Below are 22,472 nucleotides of genomic sequence, written 5' to 3'. Positions count from 1 at the left end.
TGGCACAGAATAGAGAGCCCATAAATAAACCCACGAATGTCTGACAAAGAAATCAAGAATACCCAAGTGGAAAAGGATACACTCTTCAATAAATGGGGTTGGGGAAACTGGATATTTCACATGCAAAAGAATGAAACTAGACTCCTATCTTACACCAGTCAGAATGAAAGACAAAAATCTTTTGGCCATCTCAATAGATGCAGCATTAGACGAAATTCATAAAATTAAATTTAAATCAAGATTACTCAGAGAAGGGCTCCAGAACCTCCAGAAAGGTACAACTATATGGTTATATATGTACAAAGCCATGAATCTGTAGAGTGTTTTACCTTTTCCCTACAAAAGTCATTTAAGGAGTTCCCATTGTGGCTCAGTGGTCAACAAATCCCACTAGGAACCATGAGGTTGCAGGTTTGATCCCTGGTCTTGCTCAGTGGGTTAAGGATCTGGCATTGCCATGAGCTGTGGTGTAGGCTGGCAGCTGCAGCTGATTAGACCCCTAGCCTGGGAACCTCCATGTGCTGCTGGCGCAGCCCTAGAAAAGACACAAAGACCAAAAAAAAAAAAAAAAAATCATTTAAAAATTCATTCAATCAAGAGAGAAAAGTTCAAGACTACCACCTTTGAGAAGAATAACTTATTCTCCTCCGTGCTCCCACAATTCTTTATATGCAGCTTCTAGGTCTTAAGACATATTCATATTTACATCTCCCTACCCCAGTCTACTCAGCTTTACCTCGCTTGTACCAAGTACTGAGCTTTTACCTATAAATGACATTAATGATGTTTAAGAAAACACAGAAGTCACTATGGAAATATATTAACTGAGCAGTAGCACTAGAAATAACTTCCACATTTTTTTTTTTTTTTTTGTCTTTTTGCCATTTCTTGGACTGCTCCCACGGCGTACGGAGGTTCCCAGGCTAGAGGTTGAATCGGAGCTGTAGCCGCCAGCCTACGCCAGAGCCACAGCAACACGGGATCCGAGCCGCATCTGCAACCTACACCACAGCTCACGGCAACGCCGGATCGTTAACCCACTGAGCAAGGGGAGGGATCGAACCCGCAACCTCATGGCTCCTAGTCGGATTCGTTAACCACTGCACCACAACGGGAACTCCATAACCTACACATTTAATCTAGTTGCCACAACTGAGTTATTAAATCAAACGTAATCCCATTAGTTAGGTCATCGACCGGAAGCCCGTTCCATCAGCCATGTTGGTTTCGAACGTCATTTGAATATTTGAGTTAAAATACATACAATGGTGATTTCCTTTTTATTATTCCTAGCACATAGTAGTCATCAACAAAGATCTGTTGAATACGTGTATAAGAACTAATTTTCACATTATTTGCATTCAGTCATCAAAAATGGTGGCAGAGACTGCTCTTCATTCCTCTTACATTGTCTTTTCTCCAAGAGAATGCCCACATTTTAGCTGAACACATGGCAGTCCAAAACAAAGCCAACTTCCTGGCCTCTCTTGCAGCAAGATGTGACTGAGTTCTAGGCAGTAATATATAAGTGGAAATGTCCTACGGCAGCTTGCATCATTCTTGTATAAAATATCATTGGCATTTTGCCCACTGCTCCCTTCTTTGTCCTTCCTCCAACAGAATGCAGATGTGACAACTAGAGATGTGGCCGCCCGCACGGCTTCAGGAACATGAGAACCACAGCTTGGATATGATAGGATGGTGAGCTAAAAATCCTAGATCCCCGAGAACTTTGAGGAACAGAGCATGCCCATCAGGCCAGTCTCTTTATCTCTGGAATTAAGGGAAAAATAAACTTTTATCTTTGCCATTGGGAAAACCCTCACCAGTCAGCTTCCCTTGGACAAAGAAAGAAGGCAGATTTATAAATGAGAGACTTTCATAGACATATACTGTGGAGCCACATCTCTCTCCGTTGGGGATAACAATATTATCTCATTTTCAGTAACTATTCCTACTTTTATGACAGATGCAGTTGCTCTATACTAGCAGTCAGAGAACCCAGGCTGAAGTCTTACCTCTGTCACAAAATAGTCAAATGTCAAAACTTTTGTAAAACACCTGTGTAAAAAATTTCTCTTTAGTCTTAAAATGTAATGTATATGAAAGGCGTTCTACAGTGTAAATCACTATACACAAAATAGTTGATGAGATTATAAGATACCTGTGGATAGAAGCTCTGTCTCACTTTATATCCCAGGAACAACTGCTCAATAAATATTTGTTGAATAAATATTTTTAAGCCATTGCTAATGAGTAAATTATTCTGCTTTGGAGTTGAATAAAGTTCAAAGGCCTTTAATATTAAAATATTACCTGAATCCTTTGGAGACACAATTTTTAATTTTTATATCAGTCAAAAGTTATAAGGGGAGTTCCCTTCGTGGCTCAGTAGTTAACCAACCCCACTAGGATCCATGAGGATACAGATTCGATCCCTGGCCTTGCTCAGTGGGATAAGGATCTGGCGTTGCCATGAGCTGTGGTGTGGGTCGCAGACACGGCTCAGATCCTTCGTTGCTGTAGTTGTGGTATGGGCCGGCAGCTGTAGCTCCACTTTGACCCCATGCCTGGGAACCTCCATATGCTGCAGGTGTGGCCCTCAAAAAGCAAAAAAAAAAAAAAAAAAAAAAAGTTATAAGGGTATGAAGACCCTTATAATCCTAGCTGACCCATTTATCTGGTCCAAAAGCAGACCCCAATTTGCTCCAGCAGAATAATTTAAACTAAAATAAAGATGAAATTTAAACAAAGATGAAATTTTTATGACCCTTTGCCCTTGAAATTACAAACTTACACCTGAACGTAGGACCTATGTATCTGTGACAAGCTTTCCAGGAGGAACAAGGGCCATCAGGGCTTCCCACTTTGCACCCACCATTGTCCATGGGGATCCAAGATCTGAGTCACAAAGCAAGTTCTGCCCAAATCCTTCTGTTTATCCTGTACCCTCCCATGATTTGTCCATGCTAACACCACCTTTGGGCATCAAACATCAGAAGGTCTGTGTACCTCAGCCCTGCTAAGGGGCAGGTTTCTCTCACTCACTCCTGAACCCGGGAGTAAATGCACTACTGGCAAGGAAGGCTGCCCCGGCCTGGGCCCCCTGGGCTCAGAGCGAGGCGTGGAACGCCCATGTCAAAGTTGTTATGTTTTGGGTTAGTTCTATTGTAGCTCTTTTTCCCCCTTTCCTGATAATTGATTGTTAAAAAGAAAGCTACTCAGAAAGTGGGGAGAAGGGGCAAGGAAGAAGACTAGCTAGGGGGGTGGGGGTGGTTTTTTGCCAACACCCTGGGTGGAACAGCCTGGATTATCTGGTGCCCTCCTGAATGGGACCCCAGAGTAGCTCCTGAGTGGAAGAGTTGCTGGATTTGCCCCAGCCCAATCCTCTCCGTCAGCCCTGCTGACAGCAGAGGCAGAGATAAGAACGTACAGCCCATTTCTGACCGGAGGCGAAAGCCTGTCATCTGGCTTTGCGGAGAAGGCTCCACTTAGCCTTTCATGTGCTAGGATATCACATTTAAAAGGATGAAAACAATGTAAAATACTTGAATGGGATTGTGTTATAACATTAACGTTATTAAGAGTACCTGCTTTCTAGGCTGAAGGGATTCATTCATTAGTCTAGACCTATTTGGTCCTTTGTAATTTGTGGTAATTATGCTTTTCTTTTTAATACAAAAAAACGTATAAAAACAAAAACCTGAAAAGGCAAAAAAAAAAAACAAGAAATTACAATGCTACACATAAAAATACACTTTAATAATGAAACCACTAATCCTAGCACATCAAATGAAGGATTTCCTCACGCTGGACAGTGGCTGAAGTATTTTATTAAATTAAGTATGTATTTTGCAAATGGTTTCATAAGAAATTTTAAAAGCAAAGTTATAAAACATTTTCAATAAAAAAGTACAGCGATAACAGCAAAATTACATTTTCTTTATAATACAAATGAAAGCATTGTTTCTGATATACTGTCTGAAATGTTTATAATATATTCCCCAACTGACAGCTGTAATGTCACATTTTAATGCAAAGTCTCACGGTTAATTCAGTCATGTGTTAACGGGTTCATCATTTGGACCATAAAAGTCAATTGCTCAACCTCAAGGAAAATAATAAAATTTGTCATCATATAATGTGAAGTTATAAAAAGCTCTTCAGGATGTAGATGTGTTCTAGCCTTATTTCTCTAATAAATTCTGCAGAGAGACATTAATTAACACTGTAAACTTGAATTACATTTTAAAAATAAGCACCATTAACATACATTCTACATAAACTTACTTTACCTTTTAGATGACAAATTTTTTTGGCCACGCAAACATTTAAATCTGTTTTCTTTACCATGTAAATAAAAATAAGCAATATTTAACCACTACACAGAAAAATTATCAAACTTCACCTCAATTGCACAACGGAAAAAGCACTTAGAAAAAGCACTTGGAAAAAAGAGCACACGTTATTTTTGTGTCTTTTTTTTATATATTTTGTCATTTTCTTAAATTGAAAGCAGTTAAAACATTGTCAGAGCAATTTCCTGAGTTTCAAAGTTTCCAATTTCAAGCTGAGAAATAACCCATCTTGCTACTACACATGTCGTTTTCCTAAGCATACAAAACTCTTGAATTTAAACAGAAAAACACCAAAATAAAGGACTGGAAACAATCCAAAAGAATTATTTAGCTTTTTTTAAAAAAATGTGTTACAATACACAAGACGCATATAAGTCAGGATTTCAACTAAACAGTGTCCTACATTTAAAGGCCACTGAATTGCAAGTAGTACTGAAACACAAATAAACTGAAGAAACCTCAACATGAACACACTACTGAGATGAATGTAAGACAACATGCTTCCATTTTTCATGTTGATGGAAGGCAATGAATAGATCGAAAATAGTGTTAAGAGTCCCCTCAGTCCATCCCCACTTTCCCTGTGGGTTCACATTAGTTCTCTTCCCCCTGGTAGCTAGTCATCAGAGACTGCTGAAAGACGATAGTTGTTACTAAAACCTTCCAAATCACAGAAGTGTTGTACTGCTAAAATGTGCAAAAAGCCATTCTAATAAGTCATATGTTAGCACAAATACACCAATACATACACAAAAGCTTTGATAAGGTCCACACTATCTTTAGTTTTGACAAACGGGATTTAGAAATAGACAAAAGAGAAAAATGTGATAATCCCCAAACTCTTGTTTACCTTTGGCCTGCAGGTTTAGAAACAGGCAAAACAAGAAAGGAGCAGTTATAAAATTTTCTTTCATAATTATGTGTTGTTTAAACTACGCCAGACAGCGGGGTAGGAGGCAGTTTGGTAGCTTTGTTTACAATTTCATAAAAACACTTAAGATGCTCACAATTTGCCTGTATATTTATGAATGATGATTAAGAATACCCTAGATCTACCAAAATAAAGCATAAAATTAGAGTTGATATAGTAAAAAACATAGCTTCTTTTCATTTGATTTCTGCCCGCAAAATACCTCACCTCTTGTTCTTTTTGACTGCTCCCATATTAATCATAATTATAATAAATAATACTGAAATACGTACAGCTGAAGTGCTCAAAAGCGATGCATTTTTTTAAAACTGGGTGAGGAAATATAAAAACACAGAAAATGAGCATGCAGCTGCACACTCAAATAATTCTAGGTTTTAGTAGCTATTCACATTTCTTATTTCTTATCAATTTATACATAGAAATATTTAACAGTTGTAATTTTATAAGTTGTCGAAAGGAACTGCTTTATTTTTAATGTATACAAATCACAAAAAACATATGCCAAATTGTTGGCACTTTTTCTTTTTTAAACAGATTGCTACAAACATAACAATGTGAATAATACTTCAATACTAGTCACTATTTCTAAGTAATAAACATACATGACTATTTTTGTGGAAATAAATTCAATGATATGGCTCTTCTCTTACAAGCATGCTTTCATGATATATAAAAATGTGGTTTTGAGTTTCAGTTTCATTAAAATGTCTATTCTTTTGGGAAACCATTCTGTAATTCAGCATTCTTTCAGTAATAGCGCAATACTGTAATTCCTGATCCAAATAATTTTTAAGCTTATCAAAAAGCAATACAATTGTTTGCTAAAATTACGTATGTTGAAAATAGTCTCCATATCCAAAGTCAAATTTATTTAAGCCAGTGTCTCATTTGGAAAATTACACTTTACCACATAAATTTGTGTAAAGGAAATGTTAACTGACATACTAACAGGACTCTTTAGCTCACCAAAAAACAGAAGTTAATGAAAGTTTCCTTTCAGAAAGTTGGCTCTTTTTAAAAATAAAGGTAAAAAACTTTTAAATGTTAAGAATTTCTTTTATGATTATATCAAAAATGTTTTCTATATCTGTCTTAATAGGATTTTCACCTCTTGCAGTTTAGAAATTACATGCCTCAAAATACAAAATATAGCTCTTTAGTACTGTCTTAAATACCACTTAGACAGTTCTAGAAGACAGCAACACTTGGGAGATATCTAACCATTTCTCCTTCTCTGAAAACTTGTCTGCTTATGGAAGGTATAAAACTGCAATATAATCTCAGACCCCAATTTTACTCCTAGAAAATGCACACACAGAGAACAAAGGAACAAAAGGTAAGAGAGAATGATCATATACAAAGCAGAAGGTACAATGCATGTCTTCCTTCCTGTAGGATAGGGCAAAATGATTTTTTTGTATTGTTTTGAAGTCAAAAAACACTCAAGTGTTTTTGTCTTTCATTACTACCACCACTAATGCTTCTTCTTTCTTAAATACAAGCCTTTGAAGGGCATGAACTAGGTCTCAAAGCATTTTAAATACCTCTCAAAGAAGCCTTTAAGACTTTACTAAATGTCAAACAACAATTAATACAAAGGTAACATTTTCTGTCTGAGAAAGAATCAGAGCATTTCAGTCTTTAAAACTGTAGCTGATAATTTTCTTAGACATCTTGTGATCAGTAAAAATCCTCTTCAGTATTTTTAATAGACAACATATTTGGCATTTGATTCAGTAAAAAATTAAACTTCTCTTGAATTTTGAAACATGTTTTTCTGTTTTATAACTGGACATTATTTCTAATAAAACATATTTACAGTAAAACTGACGAAATCACTGCAAATAAAACTAATTTTAACCTACGAAGTTCACACTTTGTAAGTCAAGGGTGTTTATTTCACTTTAGCATGACTTTCAAGCACCCTGGTTTAATTTCAGAGAACCTGCAAAAATGAAAAGAGACAAAACATTTTAAAGATAAAAATTTCAAACTGATTACAAAATATATCTTGCAATCAATTATCCAGTGCCTATGCTAATCACAATAGTCACTACCAAAGTACTCTCCTTTAAGTTAAATCCATGACTAATATCTATACTTATGTTCATTTTAATCTATTGTCAAAATAAATACAAGCCTAAGGCTGGGGGTTATCCCTAACTTAGTTGTTATTACAATTTAGGATCTTTAAATTTTTTCAAGCCTAAATTTGACCGTCATGAAGAAGAGCATGCTGTATGAAAGACCCAGATGCTGTCCATTACATTGTTTCTATGCATTATATTAGTATCAAGAAGAAATCTCTAATAGGTAAGTCTGATTCATCAGGCCATGAAATGCTTTCAACTCCCTCAGGCTAAAATTTAAAGAAACACTCGTCTCTAATAGATTGTTAATCCCAACATGATAATGTTCTGATCCAGCTACTCCTTTTATAAAAGTACCTATGAAATGTCATCTGTTTTTACACTCAGAATTAATGCTACCATTTTCTATGATGTAGCCGATGTTTTACTACATGGCATAAACAATTATAGAAAACAGAAGTAAGGCAAGGGGGTACTTCATGATATATTACACACCTTCAGGGAATTTATCCATCAACAAATCTTCATTCTTGAACTACATTTATGATAGAAATAGTTTTGTCAGATGATTACTTCAACAACAAACACATTCTCCTTTCATTTCTGGTTTACTGGACATCATATATCCAGTAAAGAATGTTGCATATCATAATTTAAGCATGAATTTGTGGCCAGGTCAGATGGTTAAATTTAACTATTTATTTTAACAAATGGTTCTGAGCATACTATCAGTGTTTACTATCTGCCATTACTAACTGCCATGATCAATAACAGAAATCTATACTCACCTGAAGTTATGGCTTGTGAGGTATTTAATGACGGCTGGTTTGATGCGAGCAACTCCTCCCTGGCTGTGGTTTCCTCGCCCCGTAATCACAGAAAGATAGGGTTTACCCCCATTCTGCTTAAATTCTGTTACAACAGGAATTGCAACAGTTAAAACTGATTTCCCTGATATTCTCCACAGAAAACAAACCTTTATTTAAACACATGTGGAAATTATTTGCATGAGGATTCAGAGATTTATTACTTAAAAAGCCTTCAAATTAACATTTCTAAATGTATGTTTCATCTACATTTTAGGTATGGAAGCCTCATAGCAACTCATCCATCTAAAGATGTAAGTAGGACTTCTGTACGGAGAAAGATTTCCATGTGCTACCAGAATTTCTCTCTGAAATAATGACAACAATAATACCGATGATACCTAACAATTACTACACACTGAGTCAGGCATTGTTTCAAGTGACTTATATTTATTAACTAGGAATCTTTATAACAACCCTATTAAATACTCTGAAGCCAGGCAGCCTTGGTCTGATTAGCAGCTCTGCCACTAAATGACTCTGTGACAGGACCGTGGACACGTTACTGAGCCTATCCGTGACAACTTCCTTATCAGTAAAATGGGATATAAAGCAAGTGCTTTACAGACTATTGCCCTCAGGAATAGCCATTAGCAAATCTACTCGTTACAGCACAGACTGTATCTTAATGTTAAAGATAATTATTAACTTAAGAAACGATTCCAAATAGATAATTTTAAAATATTGAGGAGACTCCCTTGTGGTGCAGCAGGTTAAGGATCTGGTGTTGTCACTGCAATGGCTTGGGTCACTGTTGCAAGTTCAGTCCCTGGAGTGGGAACTTCCACAAGCCATGGGGGTGGCCAAAAATAAAACAATTCCTTAAGGTGTTTCTAAAAATGGCTAAAAATTGTCCCCAATAATCTCAAAAAAGTGTTTTCACAATGATTTGTCTGAATAAGGCTTGATACAGGTCCACACATTATATTTGGTTTATATTTTTCTAAACTTTTAATCTATAGGTTCTCCCTCTCCATATAGTTTTTTTTTTCTTTTTTCTTTCTTTTTCCTTTTTCATAATTTGTTGGAAAAATTACAGTATTTATCCTAGATAGTCGCAGTCTGGATTTTGCTGGTATCCCCATGGTGCCATCTTACATGTTCCTCTGTTCCCTATAAATCTGTATAGAGTCAGTCAGATCTCAAGGCTCTATCTGCTTCTGGTTATTTGGGGGCAAAAAAGTTTCATGGGTAGTAGCAGCATATACTTCAATCAGAAGACATATAAAGGTCAAATATCTTTTTAATTAAAAAAAAATCATTCCCAATTTTGACAATCACCTTTTTGGACCAAAAGCAATGCAAGGTGAGCCCGCAGACTGCCCTGGACACATTTCCATTCAACAATATTACCACCATCTGGTGGTGACATTCAGTGACTATAGACGACTATAGGTAGCATGCACAATTAAACAAGCTTTTTACAAATACAGTGATACATAGGCGCACTATGAGAGGCTATTAATAGGGAGCCTAGTCTAGCGGTTGACAAGCGATAATATAGATAAACATACAGAAAAGGGGGAAAAGTGAAACACAAGACGGGAAGGCAGAGGCCAGAGGCAGGCAAGGAACAATTACGAAGGGACCTGCGAATCTGCTCTAAATGAAACATGGCAACTGGTACTTTCTCATCACAATGCTAAAGTAACTATGTAACCATTTATTTACTATCATCTCTCCTACTAGATGGCAAACTCCATAAGGACTGCATCTTTAAACTCTATAAAGATTGCGTTTTTTTTCACTGCCTTATCCTTGATGTCTAGAATACAGAAGATAATCAAATTTTGGTAAATGATTTATTCATCCTCTATAGACAGAATATTCTCTTATAATATTTCTATATAAGAGTTTCTCTTTTCTCCAGATTAAATGATGTATTTAAACTGCTCTTAAATTTTCTCTTTTCTAATCTTTTTTGTTGTGGTTTTCTAGATTCTCTCTAAGATTTTTCAAAATTCTATTTAAAAAACAACTAGGGGAGGAGGATCCTCTACTTTATCAAAGAATACCTGCTAATAAACATAGAATGAACACAAATTATAAAACACTATTATGTAACCACCAATATAATAATTGATGCAGACAAGGATCATCAGTGGATACTAAAATCATTAAGCAAAAAATTATAGAAGAATAGTTATTCACAAAAAGTATCAAATACCAAAATTTACTAACAGATTATAAAGGGAGAAAAGAGGAGTTCCCGTCGTGGCGCAGTGGTTAACAAATCCGACTAGGAACCATGAGGTTGCGGGTTCCATCCCTGGCCTTGCTCAGTGGGTTAAGGATCCGGCATCGCCGTGAGCTGTGGTGTAGGTTGCAGACGGGGCTCAGATCCCGCATTGCTGTGGCTCTGGCGTAGGCTGGCAGCTACAGCTCCGATTGGACCCCCAGCCTGGGAATCTCCATATGCTGCAGGAGCAGCCCAAGAAATAGGAAAAAGACAAAAAAAAAAAAAAAAAAAGGGGGGGAGAAAAGGTACATTTACAAAGTAAAATCTGATAGAATCCCACCTTAGTTAAGAAATCAAATTTAACACCACCAATACTGGGCCAAACTGACCAAATATGTCTCTTGATGAGGTTACCAAGGATGATCTAACAGCACCTATGTGGTATTTTTACCAAGAAAATTGTAAACTGAAGCTAATCATGAAGAAACAATCAGACAAATTAAAATTGTAGGACAATCTGCCAAACAACTGCTTGGAGTCTTCAAAAATGTTAATGACATGGAAAACAAAAAACAGGCAGAGGAACTATTCTGTATTATAGGAGGCTACAGACTTGGGACAATCAGCTGGAACATGCGATGCATGACTGGATCCTGAATTGGAAGTGGAAAATGGCACAGCAACATAAGACATTTCCATACAACTGGAAACATCTGAATACAGCCTGTATATTAGACAATATTATTATAACAATGTTAGGTGTCTTAAAAATGATAATGGTATTGTGATTATGTAGGAGAATGTATTTGTTCTCAAGAGATAAACAGGCTTAGGTATTCAAAGGAAAAGCACCACAATGTTTAGCAACTTATTCTCAAATGGTTCAGCAAAAAGCAAGTTTAGAGAGATAAACAAATATGATCAAATGCTGACAACTGATCAATCTAGGTAAAGGATATGCGAATGTGTATTGTGCAATTTCAACTTCTCTGTAGGTTTTAATTTTTCAATATAAAAACTAGGAAAGGGAGTTCCTGTGTGGTGTAGCCAGTTGAGGAGCCAGCATTGTCACTGCAGTGGCACGGGTTCAATCCCTGGCCTGGGAACTTTCATATGCTACAGGCACAGCCCAAAAAAAGGGGAGGGGGAGCCAGGAAAAAAGATAGTGATAAGAGTACATATGTTGATGCACAAAATAAAGCTCACTGCAACCTTATAATTCAATGTCACATCAATAGAGGGATGAATAAATTGTGATACAGTCACAGAATACCATGCAGCAGTTACAGTGTAAAAAACCCCAATTTATCAAGATGAGTAGATCTTAAAAACCATAATGGGTGAAAATAAAATAAGTGGTTTGGTTGCCTATATAGAGTCCTAATACCATGACTGATTAAAGTAATACATAGACTGATGATGAATGAACGTACATGTAGTAAAGGTATTTTCTTTCAAAATCAGCCAGGAGAATATTGACCAAACTGAAGGATGTTGATTTCCATCAGGAAGGAAGAGGAGAAAGGGAAAAGAATTGGGGAGAATGCAAAGGCAGGAGCAAAAAAAAAAAAAGCTATAATGTTAAAATGCTATCACTTGTTACTTGGGTTCACGGATACAGAGATGTTCATTATATTACTCTGCAACCTTTTCAACATGGTTTCCATGAATTTCAACCTTTTACATCAATTATATTTAATCAAGTATTTATTTACAACTGATATGTGTTGAACTGATAACCCTGTATAATATACACTATAAAACTTTCTAAAATATATACAAATTAATTAATCAGCACAATACAGCTAAAAATAACAGGGCAGTATCATGGAACCACAAAATAATAACTGAGGCATGGATTCTATACCTCCACAATAAAATGGAAGATAAACAGAAAGTCAAGTTGAGAATTCAAAAATATTCTAGCAGTGGTGAAAGGAGATGACACCCTAGTATTAGAGTCTAGGTTTTACTACCACCTGGTGATGAAAACAAAATGATAAACCAACAAGAAAACTTTAATGTATGAGAAATACATGATATTGATTGTAAGAGGTAGGCAGTAGCCTTTCCTACTGACCTGCAAAGACAAAATACAGGCAGAATGGGAGAAGGATGTACCACCTTTTCAGAATGCAAGCACTCAGAAATCTTGCCTTTGAGATAACTCTATATAAGTCCTATCATCTTATTTACTTAAGTATTTTATTAAACATCTGTCGAGCAACTCGCAACTAATAAGTAGGCATTAGCTTTAGTAAACGTCTATTAATCAAAGATGTATAATATTCCTGAAAGGTCCAGGGAATTCTCAGACTATATCATGCTCTCTCTTTGATAAAATACAACAGAGGAATACAAACATAACTGAAAATGGGAAAATTAAAAGGGCCGTGGCAGTTAGACTTCCTTCCCAAGAAGGTTCTCTTGAAGAATAATCCTGATCAAACATCAGTAAGTGTGGCAGAGATATCCTTAGTCTTGCACATCCAGACTCCCTTGAATGTCTAAGTTACACCAGTATAAGCAAAGACATATTTCTACTGAAAACTTGTCAAGACTGTGGTCCTACCTTCAGTTTTCTGCTGTAAAACTGTCGTCAAGTGTTCGATAGCCTCATCCACATGCAGCCCATGGAGGTCTAAAACATTCTGGGGCAGCAGGGAGGCATTGACTTTCTCAAAGATCTCCACGGCAGCAAGGTGATTGGCTTCTTTCATCTTCTGCTCGTGAAGACTACCCTTTAATTATAAACACATCACCAGTAGTCACTTTTGATGTCTATTACTTAGTAGGCAATGAGGAAACAGTGCCCCAAATAAAGGAAGAACGAAAAAGGGAACAACAAATCTAAAATAACTTAAATAAACATGAGCCATCTCAAGAAGGAAATTCACTGGTTTATCTTTTGATAATCCTGAGTCTCATGCCTTTTAACACCTCATAGTTGCTCCTGAGGTCATCCTCAAGGTTTACTGTTATTGCTCATGACTTTATAACTGTTTGATACTTTTTCTGTTCAGTCATAAAAAAGTAAGCTATACGGAACCACAAAAACTTAATCAAATTTCTTGTAATGCCAGGTCAAATAAGCCCACGGAGAAATTTTACTTCCCCAAAAGAGATTAATGTAACTTTCTTTTTCTGACTATGAAAGTGATACATGACTAATAATTCAAGCATGATAGAAAGCACAAGGCCTCTGTAATCCCATCCCGAGATGGCCAATATTAGCACTCTGCTGCCTTGCCTCCAAAAAATCTGTATCTGATTTTTGGTACTGAATGAGAGACTCCAACCTAAAAGAAAATACAGACTGTTGGAATTCTCAGAACCATGTATTACTATTAGGATGCATTATATCACTTATACAATCTACATTCCCCAGAATAACTTAAATCTAGTCACAGTATGAGTATTATCGGTTTCAAGATTATTCAGACACCGCAAGGGACAAAGAAAGTATCATGTTTTCCTCTTTACCTGCTGGGCATAAAACGTGGCCACATTTTTCTTCCCCATCCGATAAGCTTCTTTCGCCTTGCTGTAGCATTCTATCCTCTTCTGCTGGTGCAAGAAAGCCTCTGCCCTGTAGTCATCATACTCGGGGTACTCAAAATCCTGGAAAGACGGTTCGCTTGATGTCTCTTCAGTCTCTTTTAATTTTTTCACCTGTAAGATGTTACACAATAAGTAAAATACAAAAGGAAGTAGAAAATACAAACTTTACCTTCAAAAAAGATATATGAAAACTAGGCTCTCCTAATTTTTATCTTTCTTTCTTTTTTTTTGTCTTTTTGCTATTTCTTGGGCCGCTCCCGCGGCATATGGAGATTCCCAGCCTAGGGGTCGAATCAGAGCTGTAGCCACCAGCCTACGCCAGAGCCACAGCAACACTGGATCCGAGCCGCGTCTGCAACCTACACCACAGCAACGCCAGATCGTTAACCCACTGAGCAAGGGCAGGGACCGAACCCGCAACCTCATGGTTCCTAGTCGGATTCGCTAACCACTGCGCCACGACAGGAACTCCTTATCTTTCTTTCAGATGTAGCCTACTATCTATCTAGTAAGCCATGGACTTAGCAATTATAATTAACTGTTTCATGCAATAACGTACTTTTCTTTAACCATTCTTATCTTAGAAGATGTTAAAAAGTTCTCTAAAATTGTGAAGGTAAAAAAATCAAGCCAAGAGAAAAAAAAAAAAAAAATCAAGCCAGGAGGTCCCACTGTGGCACAATAGGATCGGCAGTATCTTTGGAGTGCTGGGACACAGGCTCGATCCCAGCCTGGCACAGTGGGCTAAGAATCTGGTGTTTGCAGCTGTAGCTTAGTTCGGGGCTGTGGCTTGGATCTGATCCCTGACCTGGGAGCTCCATATATTGTGGGGTGGCTAAAAAAAAAAAAAAAAATCAGGCCGCAAGATTGAATATAATATAGTCAAAGAAAAAACGTTCATTTTCTTAATGCACTATTTCCCAAATTTTAGTTTGTAAACCCATTCAAAGGGTCAGTCCAATCACTGAGGGAAATAATGGCATATTTAAATTTATATATTTTTAAAAATCAATCAATAAAGTAACTGAGTAACATTCTTTTTTAAACAGAAGTGCACCTGGAGCGACCATGCCTAGTTAGTAAAAATCCTAAGTAGGTTTATGGGGCAGTTTTCAATCAGCTGACTACCAAGCAGCCACCGTGGTAGTATTGACTTTTTGAGCTTTCTGGAAAATTAAGTAGCTGTTATTCAAAATGGAATCTTTTTGTTTGTTTGTTTTTGATTTTTTGCCATTTCTTGGGCCGCTCCCGCAGCATATGGAGGCTCCCTGGCTAGGGGTCGAATCGGAGCTGTAGCCGCCAGCCTACACCACAGCCACAGCAATGAGGGATCTGAGCCTCGTCTGCAACCTACACCACAGCTCATGGCAACGCCAGATCCTTAACCCCCTGAGCAAGGCCAGGGATCAAACCCGCAACCTCATGGTTCTTAGTTGGATTTGTTAACCACTGAGCCACGACGGGAACTCCCTCAAAATGGAATCTTAAATTAAAAAGACTAAACTAATTTAAAACACAAGGTAATGAAAATAATAATTATGCAAATTTGCCTCAATGCTCTCCACCAAATAGAAAATAAAATGCACTATCCTGTTTCTAACTCATTACCAGAGTTGAAAATCTGTAAATATATAGATTTAATATGATTTAATTTTGCAACAAAAATCCAAGGCTCTCTCTTACCTAAGAATACTCATAAGACCTACATCCTTATGTTGCTCTCACTAGTAATTAAACACAAGCTTCTTTCATAATAATACTTAAATATTCTATGAGTATATGGCTTGCATCCCTAATAAAATCAAAGATTTTGCAGGAAGGGATAATAAAAATGCTTTCTATGACCTTCGAAAACCCCATAGTGCCTAACATAAATATTTCATAGCTTTCAAGTCTCTCTCTGCTGGTGTTTATACTCAATATGCAAATTACTCTTGGTTCTCTGGGAAGACACCCTTCACTTCTTATTTTTTAAAATAAGTATATAATGAGAGGCTGTTTATCAAATAGCTACTCTTTTTTAAAACAGAACTGGAGTTCCCATGTGGCTCAGCTGTAGTAAACCCATCTAGTATCCATGAGGACTTGGGTTCAATCCCTGGCCTTGCTCAGTGGATTAAAGACTTGGCATTGCCATGAACTGAGGTGTAGGTTGAAGATGCAACTCAGATTCTGTGTTGCTGTGGCTGTGGCGTAGGCCAGCAGCTCCGATTCGACCCCTAGCCTGGGAACTTCCACATGCCTCGGGTCCGGCCCTAAAAAGACAAAAAAATTAAAAAATTAAGAAAATAAAACAGAACCAAAACTTACTTTTATATTCCTTCCATAGTGATGTGGTTTACTATAATATCATTAACAAAGGCCAACTGAAACACATGCTTCCTAAGAATTCATCTAATTAGTGTCACTTATTCTCTTGAAAGCATAATATACTACAATACCCAAACCACTTCCTATGGTAACAAACTTGCAAATTTCATTAAAAGCTAAAGGGAAAAAGTAGTATTAAAAAACACAGTTTTAAATAAATGTTAGTTTCTTGAACAAAGCAGATAAACCAAAATGTTACTGGTATCCTGATACGACCCTGTAGTACCTCTGGTCCCATAGGGTCCTGGGATATCAAAGACAGATTATTCTGCTCACAAATCTTAAAAGATTTCTATCAGTGCTGTGACGCTTGCCTACTTTTTTTTTTTTTTTTTTTGAGAAAGGCTAAGAATAATCACAAGAATATCTTACCCAAATTTACATTTTGGCCAACATTTACACAACTCATAAAATCTCCTTTTCTGATTCCAACATTTTCTAACTATCTCCCACTTTGAGCAAGCACACCTTCTCCCCATCACTTCCTCAATCACCACATTATCAATAGGTCTTGCTCTATTATTGGGAGAAAAAATAATCCTCACCCCCCTTTTGGCACTGACGGTCTCATCATCATTTCGTATACTTTCTGAATCTTGTAATATACTGCAGCTATCCACAGAGCATCCATAGTATGATTTGGTTCCTGTGTGAAACCAAATTAGGTTTGGTTCACACATGACATTCACAAGACACTAACAGGTCACATGAATACCAAAATTATCTAAGTCCTATAAGTCCTATATATCAGCTAAGTGATGGTGAAATAATCAAAGAAAAAAAGAGCACATAAGTTATCACTGAGTGGCCTTATTAATAAGAATAGCAGGATGATTGAGCACTGTTAAAAAAAAAAAGCCTAAAGTTAATTCAAGATTAATATACAAGATCAATTGTATTTCTATGTATTTGCAATGTACAATCCAAAAATAAAATTAAGAAAACAATTCCATTTAGAATAGCATCAAAAAATAAAGTACTTAGGAGTTCCAATACTGACTCAGTGGGTTAAGAATCCAACCAGTATCCATAAGGACATAAATGTGATCCCTTGTCTCATTCAGTGGGTCAACGGATCTGGCATTGCTGCAAGCTGCAGCAGAGGTCACAGATACGGCTTGCATCTGTGGTTGAGGCACAACTCCAATTTGACCCCTAGCCTGGGAACTTCCATATGCCACAGGTGTGGCTCTAAAAAGCAGAAAATAAATAAAATAAAATAAAACACTCAGAAATAAATTTAACAAAAGGCATGTAAAACTTATACTCAAAACTACAAGACTTATACTCAAAACTATGACACACTCTTTTTTTTTTTTTTTTTTTTTTTTTGTCTTTTTGCTTTTTCTAGGGCTGCTCCCGCGACATATGGAGGTTCCCAGCCTAGGGGTCGAATTGGAGCTGGAGCCACCAGCCTACGCCAGAGCCACAATAACGCAGGATCCAAGCTGCATCTGCAACCTACACCACAGCTCACAGCAATGCTGGATCACTGACCCACTGAGCAAGGCCAGGGATTGAACCCGCAACCTCATGGTTCCTAGTCAGATTCATTAACCACTGCACCACAACGGAAACTCCTACAACACACTCTTGAATGAAATTAAGACCTAAATAAATCAAAAGGTACTACTGAATATTCCATATGCATGAACTGGAAGACAATACTGTTAAGATGGCGGTAAACCTCAAATTGATCTATGGACTCAACAAATCTCCATGAAAACTTCAACTGACTTCTTTGCATAAACTGACATAAAATTCATATGGAAATGCAAAGGGACCAGAATAGCCAAAATAATCTTGAAAAAAGAATAAAAGAAGAAGAACATAGTTGAAAACTCATACTTCCCAATTTCAAAACTTACTACAAAGCTACAATAATCAAGATAGTGTGGTACTGGCATAATGACAGACATACAGATCAATGGAATAAAACAGAGAGTCTAGTGATAAACTTAGAATCAACTTATTTTCAACTAGGGTGCTAAGAAAATTCTGTGGGGAAATATAATCTTTGCAACAAGTAGTGCTCTGACAACTGGATATTCACATGCAAAAAAATGAACCAGACCCCTATCTCACACCAAATACAAAAATTAACCCCAAATAGATAGATCAAAGATCTAAATGTAAGCACTAAAACTATAAAACTCTCAGAAAAAAGCTTAGGTGTAAATTCTCATGACCTTGGATTAGGCAATCGTTTCTTATATATGACAAGAAAAGTACATCTAATAAAAAAAAAAAGATAAATAGTACATGATCAATTTTCCAAATTTTTGTGCCTCAATGGACACTATCAAAAAAGAAAGAAGCAACCTTTAGAATAGGAAAAATTTTGCAAATCTTATGTCTAATAAGAGCCTTGTATGTAGAATACATACAAAACTCATGTAACCAAAGAATTTTTTTAAAAAGTTTAATGGGCAATGGATATAAACAGACATTTCTTCAAAGAAGATATGCAAATAGCCAATAAGCACATAAAAAGATGCTCAACATCACCAGTCATCCAGGAAATGCTTATACTCAAATCAAAATCACAGTGAGATACCACTTCTATGTTAACCATGTCTTTATTTTCCTGTATTCTGATGCTCTGATTGCTGGGGCCTTGCTAATAACCCCCAGTGACATAGCAACCCCCACCTTGGGGTTAGCTAATTCCTAGAGCTAGGAGACAATGTGCTTTCTGGCATGCCTTATACATGCAATCATCCAATCTAGAGTCCATACCTCCAACCACCTCCTTTATGGGGATCTCACTCTCTGGCCACCATCCACCTGCTTTAATCACTGAAGCCAGAAAACCAGGGACAGTTCTTACGTCCCAGAGTCTGCTGAAATTATTCAAGCTAGCCAGTCCTAAATCTGCTTATTACTCTGCCTTACATAGTCCTTCCTACAGAAACCACAAAAAAGGCTCTTGCCCACATTTCCCCCCCACTCCCTTTGCTTCCTTGACTGTGGTGCGCTTCCTCATGTGGCTTTGGGTGGTGGGCCATGCCTCTTGTTTCTAAGGATCTGTGAGTTTAATAAACTACTTCCTTCATGACACTTCCATGCCTGGGTATCTTACTATACCCTAGTAAAACAACCCCACCCCTGTGGGGAGGGGGTTATTGGGATTTGGGGTTAGCAGATGCAAACTATTATGTATAGAATGGATAAACAACAAGGTCCTGCTGTATAGCACAGGGAACTATATTCAATACCCTGTGATAAACTATAATAGAAAAGAATATAGAAAATATATATATATACATATAAAACTGAATCACTTTGCTGTACAGTAGAAATTAACACAATGTAAATCAACTATACTTTAATTAAAAAGTAAATAAGATTAAATAAATAAATAAAACAAATCCCAAGTACTCATAAAATAATTCCGCACTCACTAGGATGGCTATGATTAAAAAGACAGACGATCCTTTAAAAAGATATATATACCCATATGTTCATTGCAACACTACTCACAATAGCCAAGACATGGAAACAACCTAAATGTCCACTGACAGATGAATGGATTAAGATGTGGTATATATACACAATGGAATACTACTCAGCCATAAAAAACATATTTGCCAGTTGCAGCAACATGGATAGAACTAGAGACTCTCATAGTAAGTGAAGTAAGTCAGACAGAGAGAGCCAAATACCATATGATATCACTTATATCTGGAATCTAATACATGACACAAATGAACCTTTCCACAGAAAAGAAACTCATGGACTTGAAGAACAGACTTGTGGTTGCCAAGGGAGGGGAAGGGAATGGGATGGACTGGGAATCAGGGGTTAATAGATGCAAACTATTGCATTTGGAGTGTATAAGCAATGAGATCCTGCTTGTATAGCCCAGGGAACTATATCTAGTCACTTGTGATGGAACATGATGGAGGATAATGTGAGAAAAAGGACATATATGTATGACTGGTCACTTTGTTGTACAGTGGAAATTGACAGAATACTCTAAACTAACTATAATAGAAAAAATAAAAATCATTAAAAAAAAGATGATAACAAATGTCAGAAAGGATGTGGAGAAATTGTAACCCTCATACACTGCTGATAAAAATGTTAAAATAATGTTTGGAAACTTTGGGAAAATGTTTTGCAGTTTCTCAAATGGTTAAAATTTCTACCCATGTGTTTATGCCCTAAGACCCATCATATTACATCCTACCGATATTCAATTAAGCCTCATAACTCTACCTTGTATCTACACAGAAAAAATCACAGAAATTCAAGTGCCTATTGTGCACAAAGACACTGAAGAAAAAAATATAATCAGTTATAAATTATTTGAGCAAATGGGATATTCTAAACCAAAGATGCTGTTGGTGGTTAAATTTCCAGTCTATGCCAAATTGTGAAAAATAATCATTAAGCTATATAACAAACCAATTATATTTTCATACACAATTATTTACCATTATTGTAAAAAAAAAAAAAATAAGTAGCTCTATACCTTTTTCTCCTTAGACTTCTGTGCAGTATGAGAAGTGACATTCTCGTTTTGGTGAACAAACTCTTGCGCTACAACTGTTTTTACAGGGTCTCCTTCAAGAACACAATTTAGAAATTGCACTGTGTGTTCTAGAGAATAGCTGTAGAGAGTTTAAGTACAAATATAAGGTCAATTAAAAAAAAGTTATGTAAAAACATTAACATAAGCAAACATTTTAGAAGAATACGAAAAACTGGCTCACCTCTAAGTTTTAAATATCAAAATTAAATGCTCATTGTGTATTTCAAGACTCAAGAATTTCAGGACCCAAGGAAAAGTGTCAAGTTACAGGCTCTCAAAAACTAATTTTTGAAATGAATACCAAAAAGTAACAAATTGATAATTAATTTGTTTTCTTATTTTTATTCAAGGTAGATTTTCCACCAATCTTTCTTTCATTTTATCACCTATACGTATGTCCCTTGCTGGATTCACACATGGTTTGTTTCCTTCAAACATCAAAAACAAATTGATAATTAATTTGTTTTCTTATTTTTATTCAAGGTAGATTTTCCACCAATCTTTCTTTCATTTTATCACCTATACTTATGTCCCTTGCTGGATTCACACATGGTTTGTTTCCTTCAAACATCAAAAACATCTTTTTGCCTTTTCTAGGGCCGCACCTGTGGCACATGGAGGTTCCCAGGCTAGGGGTCGAATTGGAGCTGGAGCCGCCGGCCTACGCCAGAGCCACAGCAATGAAGGATCCGAGCCGCGTCTGCAACCTATACCACAGCTCACGGCAACGCCGGATCGGTAACCCACTGAGCAAGGCCAGGGATTGAACCCGCAACCTCATGGTTCCTAGTCAGATTCCTTAACCACTGCGACACAATGGGAACTCCAAGAAATAGGTCTTTAAACTGACATTTTTATTTTGTCAAATTTCACAGTTTACATATGCCATCGGGTTCTAGTCAAAGAAATTCTATGCTGGAAAGGGAAAAAGTAAACATTATCCTATCGCCTGTCCCTACAGTATTCAAGCATATTTTCATAGTGATACTATATTATACACGGAAAATGAGATTCTACAAAAACTGACAAACATCTAAAACACTCACGTCCCTTTAGCTAAAGAAACTCATTCCAAAGCAAATTATAAATGATTGCATACTGCTCAGACTATTGATGCCTCTGATCTCTTTCAACGGCCAGATAATGAAGAGCTGACCACGAAGGCCCATTTTTGAAATGTGATTACCCAAAATACTGTGATATTAAGCTATCCTGCAATTTATTAAAGACAACCCTTAAAGAGGAACCATTTGGGACTACCAATTCCACTTGAGCACTCTCATCTTGCTGCCTCACTTATGCTCAACAAATAAGGGTTTCTAGGGACTAGAAGCTACCAGAAATTTTCCACCATCCTAACTTGTCCTTAAAATCACCTGGCTTGCCCATTCCCAGGGCTGGAAGCCAGACTCCACCACACAACAGGCGTTGTTACAGGTGAATGGCTCTGGAAAATGACACTACAGGCATATATACTGCTGTAACTGAACAAACCTAACCCTTTTTACCAGGATACGGCCGAAGCTACTGCTGAGAAAAAAATTATCCTGCTGTTGGCAGAAAAATTTTTAATCATTTAA

General features: G+C 36.8%; 1 protein-coding gene across 10 annotated transcripts in view; it reads right to left on the bottom strand.

Annotated features, from left to right (window-relative positions):
* Nucleotides 1-3,815: 3,815 nt before the first annotated feature.
* Nucleotides 3,816-22,472, bottom strand: part of N4BP2 (NEDD4 binding protein 2) — a 78,743-nt gene continuing 60,086 nt past the window's right edge. For all 10 annotated transcript variants that reach the window (XR_014812336.1, XM_084971766.1, XM_084971770.1 and 7 more), the window contains 5 exons: nt 20,833-20,971; nt 13,908-14,096; nt 12,997-13,165; nt 8,168-8,291; nt 3,816-7,234 (listed from right to left, as the gene is read on the bottom strand). Coding sequence is in view for 9 of the 10 variants with exons in the window: in XM_084971766.1 (XP_084827892.1) it covers nt 7,189-7,234; nt 8,168-8,291; nt 12,997-13,165; nt 13,908-14,096; nt 20,833-20,971 (667 nt within the window). In the remaining variant the exon portion in view is untranslated. The remainder of the gene's footprint in view (nt 7,235-8,167; nt 8,292-12,996; nt 13,166-13,907; nt 14,097-20,832; nt 20,972-22,472) is intronic.

The sequence above is a fragment of the Sus scrofa genome, chromosome 8 (assembly GCF_054392235.1).
Source record: "Sus scrofa isolate SSC_HxYL_T2T_F1_AM1 chromosome 8, Sscrofa_HxYL_maternal_Yorkshire_Landrace_v2.0, whole genome shotgun sequence".
NCBI classification, from domain to species: Eukaryota; Metazoa; Chordata; class Mammalia; order Artiodactyla; family Suidae; genus Sus; species Sus scrofa.
This window is presented reverse-complemented; position numbering and strand designations above follow the sequence as displayed.